The sequence below is a fragment of the Stegostoma tigrinum genome, chromosome 7 (genome assembly GCF_030684315.1).
Source record: "Stegostoma tigrinum isolate sSteTig4 chromosome 7, sSteTig4.hap1, whole genome shotgun sequence".
In the NCBI taxonomy this organism is placed as follows: domain Eukaryota; kingdom Metazoa; phylum Chordata; class Chondrichthyes; order Orectolobiformes; family Stegostomatidae; genus Stegostoma; species Stegostoma tigrinum.
The window spans coordinates 27,553,546-27,572,325 of record NC_081360.1 but is presented as its reverse complement, the minus strand read 5'-3'; the positions used below and the strand labels follow the sequence as shown (position 1 = coordinate 27,572,325).

General features: G+C 40.2%; 2 protein-coding genes across 5 annotated transcripts in view; one reads left to right on the top strand and one right to left on the bottom strand.

Annotated features, from left to right (window-relative positions):
* Positions 1-14,433, bottom strand: part of LOC125454375 (gamma-crystallin M2-like) — a 32,286-nt gene extending 17,853 nt beyond the window's left edge. For both annotated transcript variants that reach the window (XR_007247975.2, XM_048535060.2), the window contains exons 1-5: positions 10,943-14,433; positions 10,672-10,786; positions 9,972-10,062; positions 4,829-4,911; positions 2,894-2,981 (exon numbers count right to left, since the gene is read on the bottom strand). Coding sequence is in view for 1 of the 2 variants with exons in the window: in XM_048535060.2 (XP_048391017.1) it covers positions 2,894-2,981; positions 4,829-4,911; positions 9,972-10,062; positions 10,672-10,724 (315 nt within the window). In the remaining variant the exon portion in view is untranslated. The remainder of the gene's footprint in view (positions 1-2,893; positions 2,982-4,828; positions 4,912-9,971; positions 10,063-10,671; positions 10,787-10,942) is intronic.
* Positions 14,434-14,677: 244 nt separating this feature from the next.
* sgo2 (shugoshin 2) overlaps positions 14,678-18,780 on the top strand; it is a 41,327-nt gene continuing 37,224 nt past the window's right edge. For 2 of the 3 annotated variants that reach the window (XM_048534192.2, XM_059647128.1), the window contains exons 1-2: positions 14,678-14,718; positions 16,894-17,059. In XM_048534192.2, coding sequence (XP_048390149.2) covers positions 16,918-17,059 — 142 coding nt within the window. In that variant the 5' untranslated portion in view covers positions 14,678-14,718; positions 16,894-16,917. Of the gene's footprint in view, positions 14,719-15,210; positions 15,325-16,893; positions 17,060-18,780 lie in introns of those variants that run through there. The other variant, XM_059647127.1, reaches the window with a different exon arrangement.

Genomic DNA, 18,780 nt, shown 5'->3' with positions numbered 1-18,780 from the left:
ACATGTGGAGGCCCTGCACTTGGCTGGAATTTAATGCTTGTTTTAAATTTTTTACCTGACTATAATGTCAATTGCTTAACAATGTCTTATTTCTAACTTATTTAAAACTCTGTTAAATAATGCAACTACCTTTTATTCCTCTGTAGTACCTAAGATTTGTACCTAGGTACTTGTACCTAAGAGTTTTCACTGTACTTCTACAATGGATAACTCGTGACGATCATAGATATTCTATCCTATTATGTTGTATCCCGTTTCCAGCATCCACTTTGCCCATGAAAATTACCATGTTTATTGACATAGGCAGAGCCCTACTAGATTCAAAATATTAACTTTGTTCTTCTATCCCCGAGTGTTGTCAGACCTCCTAAGTTTCTCCAGCATTTCTTGTTATAGCGACTTTCAGGCACAACTGTAGTTTTGTATTTACATTCTCTATTACTATTGCAAAACTTGCTTTTTTTTCTGGATGGGGCTCCAATTTGTCAACTCTCTTAATTTTGCTCTTCTTTTAAATTCATTTTGATTTACCATATGTAAACATGATATACTTTTTTTGGGTGTCATTGCGCTCTATGCTTTGGGTCCTTCCTTTGTTCCAGATGAATGATTCTGTCATCTCCAGGTTGATACTGGTTAGGCTACAGGATTCATGCTTCTGTTCCCAGCATTGATCAGTCAGTACATAAGGGTGGAATTTGAGAGGCATTATTAATAATCTAGGAGGATGCTTCAGTGGCATCGTGGGATCATAAGATATGTTTTCACATACCTTCTTCCCAGAGCTAGATTTTCTCTCTGGCGATGGAAATTGGGAGGTGAGACTGACCCTACCTCGTGAAACTACCCCCTTCTGGCCTGAAGATGGGACAGCGATGCACTCCAGCAAATATGACTCATAAGTGGAGATGGGCTGATTTCTGGAGCGGGCTCAATAAAAGGCTTGGCATTCATGTCTTTCTAAAACTCATGATGTCAGTTGCAATTTATGGCAGGCATTGGGTTTGCTGACAAATGTTGACTACAGCTTGGAGGGAGATTACTGACCTTCCAAGTTCCTTTATCAAATGGTGCCCAATGCTGTCTGGTTATGGTAAATAATGCCGTGCACTGGTACGAATCTGGTGGGTGCAGCAAATCAAAGTGCTGTCCTGTTCTGGGAGATTTCATTGGGGGGAATTTTGTGTCAACCATAGCCTTGACAATAAAGGATCTCTGTGACTATTTTGATGCACTTGTCTGCAGGTAAATACAAAATATCACACAGGTCCCCAGCTAAGCCCTGAGATGATCCAGAGGCAAAGAAATTCAAAGTGCAGTTCCCTTGACTATTATTGGCAGCGCCTGGTCATTAATGGAGTGAGGCGTGCATTCCTTATTGATGAGGGTGGAGATGTCTGTGGCCATCTTCTTGGAGAGCCACAGCCCCCAACTTTCCGTGCTGGCTTTTTTTTCATGGTCAGATAGTATCATCCGTTTCAATAGATCCTGTACTCTGAATTATCTGTTTCCCTTCATGGCTATCGTACCCCAGTTGTGGATGCCTGATGCTCAATGACCCTTCCTAGCTATGCATGCTGCTGCTCCAGTGCCCCAATGGCTTCTATTTGTAATTGTGTAAGTCAATTTTTGGGACACCTCCTTTTTGTTAGCCAGGTGATGGCCTAGTAGCCAAGTATTAGTCATCTTCCAATGTTTCTGGTTGTGTTCCTAGTCCAGGGTAACAGGGGCTGGACCCCTGACTTCTCACACTTTTTTGATGAGTTCCTGAAACTTTTCAATACATATCGAGAGCCCTTTCATCCAGTTCAAACAATTCAAATAAAGTTTCAAAGACCTTCCTTACCAGCTAGCATGCCTTCACTTTTCCCTTATTCACTCATGAGATGTGGCCAATATTTATTGCCCATCCCTTGTCGACCTTGAGTAGGTACTGGTGAGCTGCCTTCTTGAACTGCTGCAGTCTATGTGCTGTTGGTTCTCTCACAATGGTGTTATGCAGGGAGTTCCAAGATTTTGACCCAGCAATAGTGAAGAATCAGTGATAAAGTTCCAAGTCATGATGGTGAGTGACTTGGAGTGAACTTGTAGGAGATGGTGTTCCCAAGTGTCTGCTGTCTTGTCCTTCTTAATGGAAGTGGTCTTGGGTTTGGTAGGTGGTGTCCAAGGATCTTGCATGCATTTCTGGACATAATTGCTGAGGACTCATGATTAATGATCATCTCCTGGAAAACTGCAATATGTCTAAAATGGAGGGCCTTTACCACAGCCTAGATGAGCTTAACTGAAGCTTTGACAGCCACAGTTTGATACCAACTGAAGCTTTGACAGCCACAGTTTGATACCCACGTCCCTTTCAAAGCTATGCTAAAACAGCAGGCACTGGAATCAGAGGTGAAGCTTTTGGGCATTTCATTTAGCTGCAATTTTATGTGCTGTCCTGTCTCCATTCCATCACAACTCAAGATGAGAAGACAAAACCCTCAGTGTGTCTTGCATTTCTAAGATTAATCTGCTCCAATCTTGTGGGATGCAGGAATAACGTACTTCCAAGATAGCAGGCATATTAATACCCTGTTTAGAATGGGTTTCTGAATTGGTGGTTCAATGGAAGATGCATTGAAAGACTAAAACTTACACTTTTTATATTGTACATTTTAAACATGGATCCCTTGAGGAATAAGAGACAAAAACCGAGTGCAAAGTATCTGATCCAAGCAAACTGATTCTGTTTTAGACAACGTTAGATCATACACATGATAGAGTTGGGCAACTGGGACACCAGGAAGGAAAGAATTCCTTAAATGGCTTTAGTGTTGTTCATGTAAAAGTCATTTTTACTCATTGCAATAAAAGTATTATACATCCATTCATACATTAGAAATTGACTTGCCATTAGAATTCCAGCAAAGGAAGAGAGTATCATTGCTTCTCGCTCCATTTTATTTGGGTATTTTGACCTAGCACGATGTGAAATTACTCTAGAAACACAGATGGGGATAGAATTAGGTGTAGCTGAGAAACATATGTGGCAGTTCACAACTGTATTGTAGAATTCTGCACTGTAAATTGCGATGAAACAATTGTATGACTTCTGCTGTCTTCATATGAAGTTTGTGCACTGACAGACAGAAATGCTGAGAGGTTTGGAAGGAGTAAAATTTGGAGAACACATCTCCTGCATTAAATACATTTCAATTCATCTAGTTGATATATTCAGATTAAATTTGTACTGGTGTACCAATTACAATGTTGCCAGGGCTGGAAGTTTGAGCTATAGGGAGATGCTGATTGGCTAGGGCTATTTTCCCTGGAGTGTCGAAGGCTGAGGGGTGGACTTACTGAGGTTTATAAAACCATGAGGGGCATGGATACAGTAAACAGGCAAGCTCCTTTCCCCAGGGTGAGCTTGCATAACCAGACGGCACACGTTTAAGGTGAGAGAGGAAAGATTTAAAAGGGATCTAAGGGGCACATTTTCATGCAGACGGTGGTGTGTGTATGGAATGAGGTGCCAGAGGAATTGTTGGAGGCCGGTATGATTACAACAATTAAAAGGCATCTGGATGGGTATAGGAATAGGAAAGGTTTTGAAGGATATGGGCCAAATATTGGCAAATGGGACTAGATTAATTTAGGATATCTGGTCAGCATGAGCGAGTTGGATTGAAGGATCTGTTTCTGTACTGTATATATCTATGAATTTATGAGTCAAGATATCTTAACAACATCCTTCAATTTTTTTTTCCAGAATGATACATAAGTTACAGCATTGAATATATAAAAAGTGCAATATTTTGCTGCTAATACACTGCAGGTTTAACACATTTCAACAGCTGATTAAACTGTACTAAATATCTTACAGCCCAGAATTATTTTTATTAAAATGAAAGTCAGTGTGCAATACATAATTTGCATTTTGAGGAAACAAGTTATTCACACAATAGAAATTTAGATTAGCTACATGACTAACAATTTTGAATCATTTTAACCTGTCCATCCTTGCTAGTTCTAACAGTCACTGTTTTGTGGATCCAAAAGCTTCTCTGAATAGTAATTTTAATAAAAGCAGCACACTGATTGCTAACAGTACTAATATCTTATATGTTTGTGTTCCATACTGTTCTGAGATGTTAAAAAAGGTATGTGTGCAAGCGTGCGTGCGTGCGCGCGTGTGTGTGTGTGTGTGTGTGCGCGCCAGAGAGTGGAAGCAGGAGGATTAAAATCTCCCATGAGGTATCCCACAATATTGTTGAAAAAATGGATTTCACAAATTCAGGATTATTCGGAAGTTAAAGCACTAGAAAGTTTAGGTTGCAGTTTACGTTAGGTGCATCAGGGAGAGCTACCAGCTGAAGAAAAGCATTTGGTGGAATGAAACTGGTTGCAGCTGTGTCAGGCTGAGCAAGAAACCTTCACAAGGAGTCAGTGGTGAATCTTCACTAGGTTTTGGTGTTTATAAGGATATTGTTACAATAGAAGGAACAGTGTGAGTCGGAATCCTTTACCTAGTGTGTGTATTGCAATATTTCCAAACATATTGCCTAGTCTAATGTAGTTTTCTTCCTTGTGTGGTACATTTCATTCTGAATTAAAAGTACACTTACAGCTTCTTATCAATGTGTTTGATAATTGACCTCCATGGTTAAAAAGAATCATTAAGGTTTATCAATCCAGGTTTCACCCTAGGATATAACTCGTCCAGTATTAACATCAGCTTACGATGTAACTCATCCAATATTAACATCAAGACTGAGATCGTACCTCTTGGTTTATTGCAAAATACAATTTATTGACCAGTCCTTTATTGGCAATGGGTAGTACTCACATTTTTTCATTTTCAAGAAATTCTCGATCTTCCTCTTCATTTAGCCAAAGCAAAGCAACGTTGATCGCCAAATCATAATGTGCCTTTGTGATAAAGTTTACAAGATCATTTTCAATTTGTTTAATCTATTCAATAGGATCATTTCTGTATTGGGTTTATACCTGTGCATGTTAGAGTAATTATTGTGAACAGCCATTTAACCGTAAAGCAATTTTAGTAGCACTTAAATAATTTTTTTCTTTGTTCAGTGAATGTCGACCCCAACCAAACAGACCGTAAATATAGTTTACCCTTTAAATATATTTTATACATATCTCCCCTCACTATTGATTTATAACACCAGTACTGGAAGAACCTCATTACCTGACTGAGTGTACTTTAAAGATTTTATAAGTTATATTTAAAAACAACAAAACCTCAAGAAATTAAACTTGCATTGCGCAACCACAAATTCTGCCATTCTGAAAAGTAAGCTCAAATATTAAAAAAAAGCCAAGTAATTCATGTTAACTGTGGCTGCTTATGTTGTGATTGACAAATTGACTAGTCCATTTGCCAACATATGTTCTCTCCATAAATTCCAAACCAATTCAGCAAGCATCATTTATTTTGAGTGACAGTAATGAATTGAGAATTTTGTTATTGGCATTTGCATGCTGTTTTTGACTAGAAATTGGTACGGTATCCTTGTATAGTGATAGAGTGGATCGAGATGTGGGAAGCTAAAGCTGAAATAGTGCAGCTATGTTGGGAAACCTGAATGGAACAGGATTAACAGATGAAAATTTGGTAGACATAATTACATAATTTTAAAGCATTTTATGATTCATCAGGTCAAGAAAAGTGACTAACTGAATGAATGCTGAAGTTTCCTGTACATTTGATGCCATTTACTGGCACAGTGGCATGAATGATACTATGCTAATTTAAATAAATGACCAGTTCCCATTTTGCTTTTAGCTTTTTCCATCAAGTATAAGTGAACTAATTGCAGCATGCGTGGGTTGGGATCTTCCAGACCTACCCCAAAATTCTGGAAAGGAGAGCAGTGGAAATTAAGTGGGTGGGACGCAAGATGCCAGTTTCTCGATGGCACGTGAAACATTTGGTATTAATTTCTTGGAAACTCTCAAGTGAATCACCACACCTTTCTCTTTTGCATTCATTGGCACTTCATGAAAACCCCAATCCGTTAGAATTGCAACCAAAGTCACAATCCTTTCAGGTAAAAATGTTTGTTTATAATTCCAACTCGAGCATTAGATCTGTAACTGAAGGTGTAGACTGCTTCCTTTAAGCTCTAGTGAGTACAATACTTGGCTCCTTCAGACTCTGAGTAGATTTTGGTGCAGCTTCTTAATGTCTTAAGTGAAGGCTGACCATGTTGAGCAGTTCATCAAAGCTGACAGTCAGAGGAGTTCCTGCTTCCACATATAGTGTCTTGGTTGAAGGCTGACTGTGCCCACTAGCCAACTTGATTGAGGCAGCCACAATGTCTCACTCAGATAACAGGGTGGAGTGGGCAAGCATATGCGAATTTGAAAGGGGGATCAGCTTAAAAGTGACAAAGTATTAAATTGAGGTACAATTAAAAGGGAGATCAACAGAAAAGTTTGAGACAAAGGTGTGTTGCGGCAAAGAAAGAGAATTCGACTCAAATCACCTGATTTGGGGAATGGAAGGAGCAAAGTGACTTGAAGAGGGAAGAATAAGAAAGTTATGAACACAATGAGGATTTGGGAGCTGGATATGAAGGATGGGGAACACATCGGCACAACTTGGTGACGTGACAATCGATAAACAGCAATGGAACTGAATGTGAAGTGCAGTAAGAATGAGACTGAATGTGAATGGGAGTTGGATCGGTGGAGAGATGTCCAAGGAGATTGTAATCGGGGGTCGCTGAAGCGAGACAAATGGGAAGGGACAGGAATTAAGATGGCCATCAGAAATAATGGGAAAAAGTGCATTCAAAAGAAAGGGGGTACTGGATAAAACAATCAGAAGAAAGCTGGCAACAATTACTTTCCTGCAAAGTTTCTACAAACCAGGATATCTGTGAATGTGCAGTGCAATAATGAGTCCAGGCATGTCTTCAATACTTAGGTAGGGTGAAAATACACCCCAAAAGGGAAATGGGAAACAGAACTGAACAAAGTTTTTCACAAACAGTATGTTAAAACCATTGCGTTGAAGGAAAATATTCACTGCAAATTGAAGGCCACTAATGTGTAAAGATAAAACCAGCTATCTGCCAGCCATTTCCTGTCATTCAATAACTTTTCACAAGAAAGCCAGAGAGGATTTCCCAGTAATGCTGGTGTGGGTTGGGTTGGGTTAGAGGTGGCGGTACAGTTTCCTTGGCATCATCCAGCCAGATCCTGAACAGGAAGGCATTTTGCTCTCTCAGTGTCCAGTTTGTTTGTGACTACAGGCAACAGTTGCTACAGGCATGCACCCACTATCCAGGGGGCAGTTACAATGCTTACATTTTGCAGAGTGCCCACCTTCTGTAAATTATCCCCAACCATTGTCCCTTCCCATATCATCAGCATACATGCTACCCTTCCCTAGTTACCTTCAGCTCTGACAAAGGGTGACTGCCTCGAAACATCTACTCTGTTTTCCTCCACAGATGCTGCCAGAGCTGCTGTCTTTCAAGGACTCTCCACTTTTGCTGCAGTAGACCCTGATGGTCTTGGAAAATTAGAGCATTTGTGCCTCAAGAATTGAGCATGCTCTGCCCGTAGACAGGTACACCCTGCCCAGCTTCAACTCCCAGAGGTTTGAAAGTTGCAGGTATGGTGAAGATGGAAGGCCCAGTCATCTCTGGAATGATCTGAGAAGAAATTACTGAGGAGCCTGTGTTTGGTTCTCCTCCTCCTGGCGCCACCCTGTATCCTTATGAGGAAGGGGCACCTGAAGTGAGTTCAAGGTCTCTTGCCCTCCTGTGGCTTTGCTGTGGTGCTGAGCACCAATGGTTGGAACAGTGGAGTGCAGGTCTGTGCACTGACAATGGTAGATCTGGGTCTTCAAGTCGGCCACCAAGTTGTCCATGAAGGTAGTCAAGCATTTGGATGCCTGAGGCAGAAAGGGCCCAACTGCATTGGGAGGGATTGAGTGAGTTGAAATTTGAATTGTATCACAATTTATCAAAATTTATCCAATATGCCTCTTTTTTCTGCACACTGTGGAATTAAATTGATTAAATAAATTGATACAAATGTTTGTGGAGAGAAATCTTGAGGCACTCTGTAGGCAATGCAGGAGGCTTGCAGTTTCAGTGGGGTTGGAGAATTGAGTCAGTGACAGTAAGGAAGATGTCACATGTAATAGTGAAAGTGGTATTGCATAACAGAGGTGGAAGGTGAGCGTGAGTTAGCTAGCAGGGCCTTGTTAGCTGAGAGAAGATGGTGGCACTTACTCTGGTGGTGCAGAGAAAGTGATTCACCTTCTTATGGCACTAGTAGATGTTCTTTTGGATTGTTGAGACAACTGGCCCAGTTGGGGGAACAGGATAGCAGGGTCTGGTGTCTTGACTTTCTCTGTCAGTCCTGGGCAAAGAGGACATCTTTCCCCTGCATTGCCCTTTTCACCAGTTCCTCCAGGTCCCAGTCCACAGTGCCGATTTTCCCTTGTCTGCCATGTCCAGGACAAAAGTGTCCGACAATGCATGGCAGCTCTGGACTGCCCATTTTTAACTGAGTGCACTGTGGCCTTTTCAATATGGTGCCAGTAATCTTGAGCTATCCCAGCAGTGGTAAGTACTTCTGCCAACGGTGAGTGGGAGAAATCGGGCTGGCATGAGATGAGTGGACACCATGAAGAATAATTTTTAGTTGTTGAATTGAATTTCTCATGACCTATATAAAATAGTATGAGTCTCACAAGAAGAAACTCTCCAAAAAACGTGATGAAAATAACAAAGCCAATTTCTGGTAAGATTTATCCTCAGTGACTTTCAGTAACATTGTCTGTGTAATTGCGAAAAGAGGTCTACATTGAAGAGATTATAACGGAAAGTTGTCTTGAAATAGGAAAGATATTGCTTATGCTTTTCCAGAATTTGGAATTCTGTGCTGATAACAAATGCCAGTAAAACTCTTAAACCTCAAATTGGTTCAATTGGTTCATGCTGTGATAGAAGACAAATTATCAAGACTATAGATCCAGAGATGGCTTGTTAAAGGTCATATTAAGGTATTTGAGTCAGCCTGTAGCTTGTTACTAAGACCTAAGAAGCTAAGAGGTGTGTCACAATAAAGTACAAGTTTTCCTGGATTCAGAAATAAGATTTAAGACAGCTAGTTCAAGGACAGATACCTGCACAAAAAGTAAAGTTAGCCAGGAGATGTTCCAAGATGAATGGATAACAATAAGGATCAGAGTTCTCTGTATCTTCAAGCTACCACAATCCTCTCCGTGGAAAACAAAGAAACTATTTCATCCATGTCAACCAAAAAGAATGAGATAGTTCACACTTCTGGACATGTGGCTGGCTACAAGCATTTTGGCACAAATCTGTTTGAAAGGATGTCTGTGAAATATATGGGGTTAGTTTGTCAATATCCAAGATGCCTAATCCCAAATTAACTTCATCAATTATTATGTGAATTTTAGCAAGCAGTTAATGCTGAATTTCTTGGCTATAATTGAATAGCCTTTTTAATGTTATTTAGTCTATCAGTTAACCCTAATCACTAACTTAAATGTTGTTAACTATATTCATAAATAATTGTTAGTACAAACTTTGTCATCTCCTTTAATAACTGATAAAATAGGTCTCACTCAATACTCTGCGACATCTTAATGGGAAGTTGCTACTGTAAATGTTAATAGCTATTGGTTAGTCAAAATTAATTTAGCAAGCAATTTCAGTTACCATTAACTCTGAATAAATACTATGTTGTAAACCGAAGATAGTTCCATATAACAAGTTAAAATGAAGTAGTTAAAATTTTTTTCAGTGTATTTCACAAATATTATTGTTTGGGTATAGATGTCTGCATTTTTATAAACCACAAAAAATGTTTTGAGTAGATGCCATGTTATGAATTCCTGCTAAACAAATATTCATAACAAATTAACATTTATTTCAGACTAACCAGTTAATGGTAATTCTCTAATTTGTTATTAACTTTACCAAATCATTGAAGTAGGTTGACTCCACTGGTTCAATTTTTCCCTTGGGATCAAAGCTGTTTTCACGAAGTCTTGTGCCAATGTAATGTTTCCTTTGTACAGAAACAGATGCTAGTTACATAAGTATAACAGATGGTCACTTTAACTTTTATGCGCAGTTTCCTCCCCATGAAAGATTATTGAGCATTAATGACTAGGTAAAACCACTGCCCTATAACTGTAATCCATATAGGAAGGAGATTCTTCATTTGATTATTGGTCTATGCCTTATTAGCTGATAACTGTAGAATGATAATTGACCTCAAGGCCCCTGTCTCAAAGTGAATGGAATTTACATGTTAATAAGACATACAAATGTCCCATCCCGATTGTTATCAATGGCCTCTGGAAGTGTATGCATATAAAGTTACTGGCTCACAGCAAGAGAAAACTCAGCGGTAGCACTCACAATGGTCATACCATTTGTTAACAATTATTTTAGATCTCACCCAGGAAAAATGTTCACTTTTATTTAGCATTAGAAAGCTTTCAACACCTGTGGGATCTTGCCAGAACATTTTGAGGCTTACAAAACAGAAGTCATTGACCACTTTGTTTGGCCTTCAAATTATATTTTTCTCTCTTTTATATCCATAAGTTGCTGTTTAAGCACATATAATAGAGACAACATTAAGAGGAGGAAACAACAATTTGATACATACAACAATTTTTCAATTTCTTTCTTTATGTGTTGTTTTTCCATGTCCAGTGACATTCTTCTTCTCTAAAAAAATCACTTCGGGTTTGAAGACCAGAGACTATTCCTTAGTTCATGCCCTGTAATGAAGGTTAGGTTTCTTTACTTACAGAATAGCATTACAAAACTTACATGTGGAATCACTAACAAATGGTTGGAGGCCATTTTCAATTTTGCTTTCAATCATAGATATTGCTCTCATAACAGTAAAAGTCTTGAAAACAAGTATACATTACCTGAATAATATCTTTAAAAAACTTGATGCAAGAATACAACAGTTCAATTCTTAAGAAAATGCAATGAACTCTAGACTTTCCAAAAATGCAATTTAGTTACCAATGCCAAAAAGTGCTTGCAGAATAAATACCTAGAGCATGAATTCTGCAATGTATCTACAATTTCTTTGGCGCAGAAACTCAATACTCGGGTTTCTGATCTCATTCAAAAGACCAAAGTACTTTTCTTGTTGCTAGGAAACCTTGGTGTAAACACAAATAGAAACAGGCACCCTGGGACTGATACTCCTGGTCTTAAATTTCATGCATGTCTGTCACTGCATTATACTACCAGTCAAATAGTTCACTGGGTTACTTTCAAATTGATGGCAAGTAACTAATATCTATTTCATAAATATAGGGTAGCTTGCTGACATTTTCATTAAATGTTTACTGGCCTTGATAGAATATTGATAACACTGTGGCCCAGTTTTGTGTAAATATAATTAGCGCGATTCAAAGAACACTTGTATCAATATTGATACCAACTAAATCTGTTAAACATAATTTATTTAATCAATTTAACTCCACAGTGTGCAGAAAAAAAAGGCAAATTGGATAAATTGTAAAATAATTCAAATTTATTTCACACAGTGACTATTCCAGATGACTCCATTTGTGCAACGTCAGCAGTTGGTAATCCTGCCAAGTTTCCTTCCCAAGTTTTCACTTCAGCATTTTCATACCAATGTCATTTGACACATCATGAAATTTCAATATCTGCAAAACCAAACTTGTTCATGTTCAGATGAGGTCATTCAAAACTGTACAAGGACTTTTCTTCATTCTTCGCAAAAGCAAAGTGCAGCGGAATGTCGGAAAACTGTCTTTCACCGTTCATTATACCATGAATGGGAGGTTCAGACAATGAGGATGCTATCACTTTACTCTTTACTTTTGAGATTTGACAATCTTGTTTTTCATTAAGTGGGAATAAAAACAATTATGTATTTTTTCTGGTAGAAAACGTAGAAATGTAGTTAGTTTTACAACGGCCACATTCTGATTGAAGAGGGAGGAGGATACTAGGATGAACAATGCCATCTGTCAGATCAAGTGTAAACTTGTGTATGGCACAAACTCCAGGACAGACTTTGTAGCCCAAACAGAAATCAATATATATGAAAAGAATATATGAAGCAGAAATGGGCCACTTGGACCTGCTCCACGATTCAAAAATATCATGGAAAATCTGATTGCTCCACATTCCGCCCAACCTCTTGCTAACCTGTCACTCCTGTGCTTATCAAAATTTTTTAAGACACAAGTAGATAAAATAAGCAAGAAAGTTACAGATAACATCAAGTTGCAAGGGAAAAAAAAATGCAAAGTAGGAAAGGTTAGAAGTAAGCCAAAGGACTGAGAAAGTTTAAAAAGACTAACGAATGAAAACCAAAAATACAACAAACAGGGAGAAGATAAACTTTGATGACAAATTTGCAGTGCTGCCTCTCAGCACCAGGAACTTGGGTTCAATTCCAGCCTTGGATGACTGTTTGTGTGGAGTTTACACATTGTCCCTGTGTTTGTGTGGGTTTCCACTGGGAGCTCCAGTTTCCTTCCAAAGTTCAAAGATGTGTAGGTTACATGGATTTGCTTTGCTAAATTTAACCGTGGTGTCCACAGATGTGTAACCAATTAGCCATGGTAAATGCAAGGTTAATGGAAAGGGGGCAGTTATGGGGATGCTCTTCAGACTCGATTGGCCAAATGGCCTCTTTCCCTACTACAGGGATTCTGTGATATCTAACCATCAGGTCCCTCTAATCAACAATGCTACCAAGCAGCTCAAACAAAGCATTAATATTCTCTGACATTCAATTTGGGTTCAGCTCAATCAACACCAACTCCTGACCCCAATACTGCCTCAGTCAACACGAGACACTTGAGGCTCATTTCTGCCCTGATTGACCTCCAACAACCATCTTCCCTCATGCTGGTTGTGACGTGAAACAATGAAGAGTTGCCAGAATTCCTCAGGGTAACCTCATGGATCCAAACACCTCAGCTGCTTCAATGATCTTCCCTCCACTATAAGATCAGAACTGGGGCTGATTACTGTTGTCTGCAGTGCACGATACCGTTTACAACTCCTGACATACTCTAATGTACAAGTCCAGTGAAATCTGGTCAACATTCAGGCTTGGGTTCATATGTAATGAAACCAAAGTGTTGGAGAAACTCAGTATGTTCATGTTTCTGTAAGAGAGATGTTGCCAAACCTGCCGAGTTTCTCCAGCACTCTATTTTTATTTCAGACCTCCAGCAAATGCAGAACTGTGTTCTTACTCAGGTTGACAAGTCCCAAGAGTCAGTACAGGTGTATAAATGCAAGACAATGGTTGTCAGCAACAAGAAGATTGTCAATCATCTTCCCTTGATATTCAATTCATTTACTACTGTTGAAACTTGTGAAATCCAACCCCATCCCAAGCCCTAAGAAGACTTTCCATATCAAGCAGACGTTCACCTACACATCTGCCAATGTGATATACTGCATCCGCTGTACCCGTTGTGGCCTCCTCTACATTGGGGAAACCAAGTGAAGGCCTGGGGACCGCTTTGCAGAACACCTACGCTCGGTTAGCAATAAACAACTGTACCTTCCAGTCACAAGCCACTTCAACTCCCCCTCCCATTCCTTGAATAACATGTCCATCCTGGGCCTCTTGCAGTGCCACAACAATGCCAACCAAAGGCTGCAGGAACAGCAACTCATAGTCCACTTGGGAACCCTACAGCCCAATGGTATCAATGTGCATTTTACAAACTTCAAAATCTCCCCTCCCCCCAATGCATCCCAAAACCAGTCCAGCTCATCCCTGCCTCCCTAACTTGTTCTTCCTCTCACCCATCCCCTCCTCCCACCTCAAGCTGCACCTCCATTTTCTACCAACCTCATCCCACCTCCTTGACCTGTCCATTCTCCCCGGACTGACAGATCCTCTCCCTACCTCCCCACCTACTCTCACCTCTACTGGCTCCATCGCTGCTTTTGACACCACCCAACACTCTCCAGAGCTTCCAATTCCACATGCCCAACACCTCATTTTCACCATGGAGGTCCAGTCCCTATACATCTGCATTCCCCTTGCAGATGGCCTAAAGGTCCTCCACTTCTTCCTGTCCTGCAGGCCTGACCAGTCCCCCTCCACTGACAGCCTCATCCAAAAGAAAAAAGCTTTTCTGATGAATGGCCTAGGCCTGAAACATCAGCTTTTGTGCTCCTAAGATGCTGCTTGGCCTGCTGTGTTCATCCAGCTTCACACTTATCTTGGATTCTCCAGCATCTGCAGTTCCTATTATCTCTCTTTAACATGTCTGTCTCCTCTCCACCTGTCTTCTCGATCCATCTTTGATCCTCCTCCCCCTTTTCTGATGAAGGTTCTAGACCCAAAACGTCAGCCTTTGTGCTCCTAAGACGCCGCTTGCCCTGCTGCGCACATCCAGCTCCAGCATCTACAGATCACGTGATCAAACACGACCCACCCCCAAACCTCACGTAACACAGGGCAACCCAATCAAAAGCGCTCTCCCGCCGCTAATAAGAACACAGCGCAGCCCACCCCGTGACCTCAGCCCGTCCCCGCCCCCGCGCCGGTGGCCAATGAGAGCGCACGCCGCTCGCGCCTGCGCGTTGTAACACCAATGAGAGGCTCTTGTTGATTTTTTAATTTGATACTGGAGGCGCGTGGTGTGGATTTTAACCGGCGGAGGAGAAAAATACTGATAGAGTGGTAAGGAGAAATAAGAGAGGTAAACAGCTAGACGTAGGAGATGGGTGATAAAGACGCGTAAAGAGCTAGAGCAAGCGAAGAATAAAGAAAGAGTTGGAGAGCTAGTGAGAGGGATAGAGAAAAAGAAGAATGAAGTGTTAAAGGTAGATAATAGGGGAATATACATGGAGGAATAAAGAAAGAGGAGAATGAAGTGAAAGGAATAGAGTGAGGGAATTAAAGATATAGGGAGGTAGTAAGTAGAATAAAGGAGGGCAGAAAGAATAGTTGGAAGAATAAAGAAATAAAAGATAGAGGAAAATCTGTAATCCCTTTCTCCAACAATGAAGGGAGTATAAGTGTAGAGAAAGTAGATGATATTAAAGGGGGGGGGGGGGGGGGAGAGAGAGAGAGAGAGAGAGAGAGAGAGAGAGAATAGAGACTGAAAATAGTGACTGATTGCAAGGTTGGTGGGAATGTAGACAGAAAGGTGGGAGATAAAGGAGCAGAGAGGTGGACTGAACAGAGAAATAGGGGAAGAGTGGAGAAAGCTGACTGTGAGCAAGGAGAATATTGGTGTGTATGTGTAAATATTCAATCAGTGCCTTTATCTTGATATCTGGAAAGGTAGGTATTAGTTTTTACGCTATTATAGGATTAAATTGTAGTGGTAATAATCTGGTCTGGTGGACAGAATTAGTTTATACAGTTAGATTGGTTAAATTTTTGGCCCACATCATTGGATTGGATAGAAAATGTTGGAGTAAGCCATTTGTCTCCTCAAGTCTGCCCCACCATACAGGAGGATTATGGCTGATTGACTTCAACTTTCTGCACTAGCCTTATATTAAAACTTTGTACTCGTTCTAAGTACAGGCAGTTCCCAGGATGAGTGGGTTATGTTTGCAAGTTAATTACATAGAATCCCTCATGAGATGACATCGTCAACCCAAGGAAACCTAAACAGATAAATAGAAAGTGGGACATAACACCAGTGCTTCACTGGAGACTTGCTGATGTTATGTAGAATGGTGATGAAATGTCTGAAAATGAACCTTCCAGCTCAGTGAGCAGACTTACATCTAGAATCCTTACAGGGTGGACACAGGCTATTTGGTCCATCCAGTTCACACCTGCCACTACCCCACCCTATCCCAGTAACCCTGTATTTCCCATGGTGAGCCCACCTAACCTGTGCATCTCTGGACACTACAGGCAATTGCAGAGGGCAAACTCATCTAGCGTGCACATCTTTGGGATGTGGAAGGAAACCGGACCACCTGGACAAAACTCATGCAGATGCAGGGAGAATGTGCAAATTCTACATACCACCCCCTGAGGATGGAATTGAACTTGGGTCCCTGGCACTGAAAGGTAGCAGTTCGGTGGACTGGCCATCCTAAATTGCCCATACTGCGTCTAGGGCCGAGCAGGCTAGGTGGATTGTATATGGGGTTGTAATGCAGGGTTACGTGGCTAGGACTAGGTGTTAGGTTTCCGTAGGCTACTCTTTGGAGGGTCACTGAGGACTCGGTGGGCTCAATAGCCTGCTTCCACATTGTAGGTGTTCTATTAATCTACATGAAGATTAGTGGTGGAATTAATACACATGGACCATTAAAATGTAGTGAATAGGTCTAGAACACAACCAAACAACCAAAAGACAACTTGTCGGTAGTTTTCTAATCTTCTGGAATACATGGAAGGGCTATTGGAAGTTTGGAACTTCTGCAAACAAATTTATATCTAGCCACTTTAGTAATTTTAAATCTCCAAAATTACTAGTTTTCTGTTTAGGTTGGTTTATGCTATGAAAGCACAGTTTGGTATGTGATCACATTTGCCATGATTTCCTTTGTCTACTCCACAGCCTTATGTTGTTGTACATTGTTTGAAATAATAATAATTATTTTCTGGGAGAACCTACCCTCTTTCCTTAGCGCGCCCCCCCCCCCCAAAAAAAATCTTTTAGGTAGGTGTAATTTTAACTCATAGGATTTTTCGCTGCTATTAAATCAGAAAGAATTGGGGATGGAACATAACACTGAGATTACTTGTGCTGTATATTTAAGTGTATGAACAAGTAGAATTATCATTATATTTGTGATAGGTCAACATATGTATTTCATTTATTGGATATTTATTATTTTGAGAGTTCAGAATCGCATGCGATTAATGTAGTCTATCCTTTTTAAGGTATACAAAGTAGCAACTTAAATTATGGAAGGTGAAATGATGAATGCAACTGTATCCACCAACCATTTGGAGTTCTCTGGTAAAATGAAGGAACGCCGGAATTGCTTTATGAAAAAGACAAAATATAATGCATCTTTGATTTCTAAGATTAAGACCAAAATTCTCAGTAAGTATTCTTTTCCCCTTGAAACTTTGTCGAGCTTGCCTCAAATCTTACATTGCTCAACCTGCTTGTGCACTAATCTGTTGATATTGATACTTATGTGACTAATTGATTTTCTATCATTAGCAATGATAGCAGAAAGTTGATGTTAGAGGATTGATTGGTGATGTCAATAACAGGTTGTAGACTTGCTCGTTCTGAGATGTTTGTGCAGGAAGTACAGTTCGAGTTGCGCTCAGACAGATGGCATTTGTCTCCCATCTGCAGGCCAGTTTGAGGATATTGTGCCTGTAGATGTTTAAAGTTTTTAAGATTTATAGCTCGGGATAAGGTTGTAGACTTGCTCGCTGAGGCATTCGTGTAGCAAGTACAGCTATTCGCTCAAATGGATGGCAAGTCTACAACTTCACTTACAACCTGAGCTACAAACCTTCTCAAAAATGTTAGATGTTCTTAAAAACTGTGGAGAAGTTGGGTGACTGCTGTTGAAGGTGGTCATTGCAGAACTGTTGCAATGTAGAAGGCAGCCATTTGGCCCATCATGGCTGTATCCTTTTTCTGAATGAGTAGCTCACGAAATGTTATTCTCCTGCCAGCTCCCCATAAGCCTGCAGGCTTTCTTTTTTCAGTTAACTATTTAGTTTTTCTTTTTAATGTGTAAATTGAACCTGCCTTCAGCACACTGAGTGCATTCCATATGTGAAAACACATCTTTTTCTCATTTTTTTCCTTTTATGAATTTCTTTAAAGCTGTTCACCTTTCTCCATCTTCTCATGACTTAGACCAGTTTCTCCCTGTCTGTTGTGTTTAAACTCCTCTTGATTTTTGCATGTCTCCATCAAATCATCTTTCAGTCTTATTTTCTTTAAGAAAAGCAAATCTAACTTGTCCAGTCTATCGTTAACTGCTGATCCTTATCCCCGACGTCATGCTTGTGAATCTCTTTTTTTTGTAGTTTTTATGTCTTTCGTAAAGTGCAGCCCCCCCCCCCCCCCCCCCCCCACCCCGAGCTGGACAAGTTTCTCAAGGCGAGGCCAATCTAGTATCCTTTGAAAGTTCAATACATGTTCAGCATAACTTTCTGTTGTACTCTTATCAAAAGCTGGGGTACTATATGCTGCATTAAACATGCTCTCAACAAGTCATGCTACCTTAGTTGATTCAGGTACCTCTTGTCCTACGCCCCATTAAAATTTTCCTTTTTTCTTTTTCTTTTACATTGGCTGTTTGCATTTCTCAACATTGAAGTTCAAATGCCACCGGTTGGCTGATTCTAAATCCTTTTGAAGTTCTACACCGTCCTCCTCACAGTTCACAATGCTTCCAAATTTCATGTTGGCTGCAAACTTTGAAATTGTTTTGGGACTCCACAGTCTAGGTCATTTTATATTTGGAGAAACAAGGCTCAGAGCAATGAACCTTGAAGACGGCACTCCAGTACTAAAAGGCATTCATTTCCATCTGCTACTTGTCACTCAGCCAATTTTATATCTGTTGTTTCTGTCCCCTTTTTTTAATTCCATAAACTATGGCTTTGTTCAGAAGCCATTTGTGTGGCACCATAGTAAACACACTCTCCAAAATGTGCCTGGCGTTAACTGTTACTTGCAACGAACACCTTGATTTCTGATCTTAACGATAGTGATGAAGCGATTGAAAATGTTTGGTTTTAAGGTGTACATCTTGGAAAAATACAGTAATGTTCTGAAATGAGATGATTTGT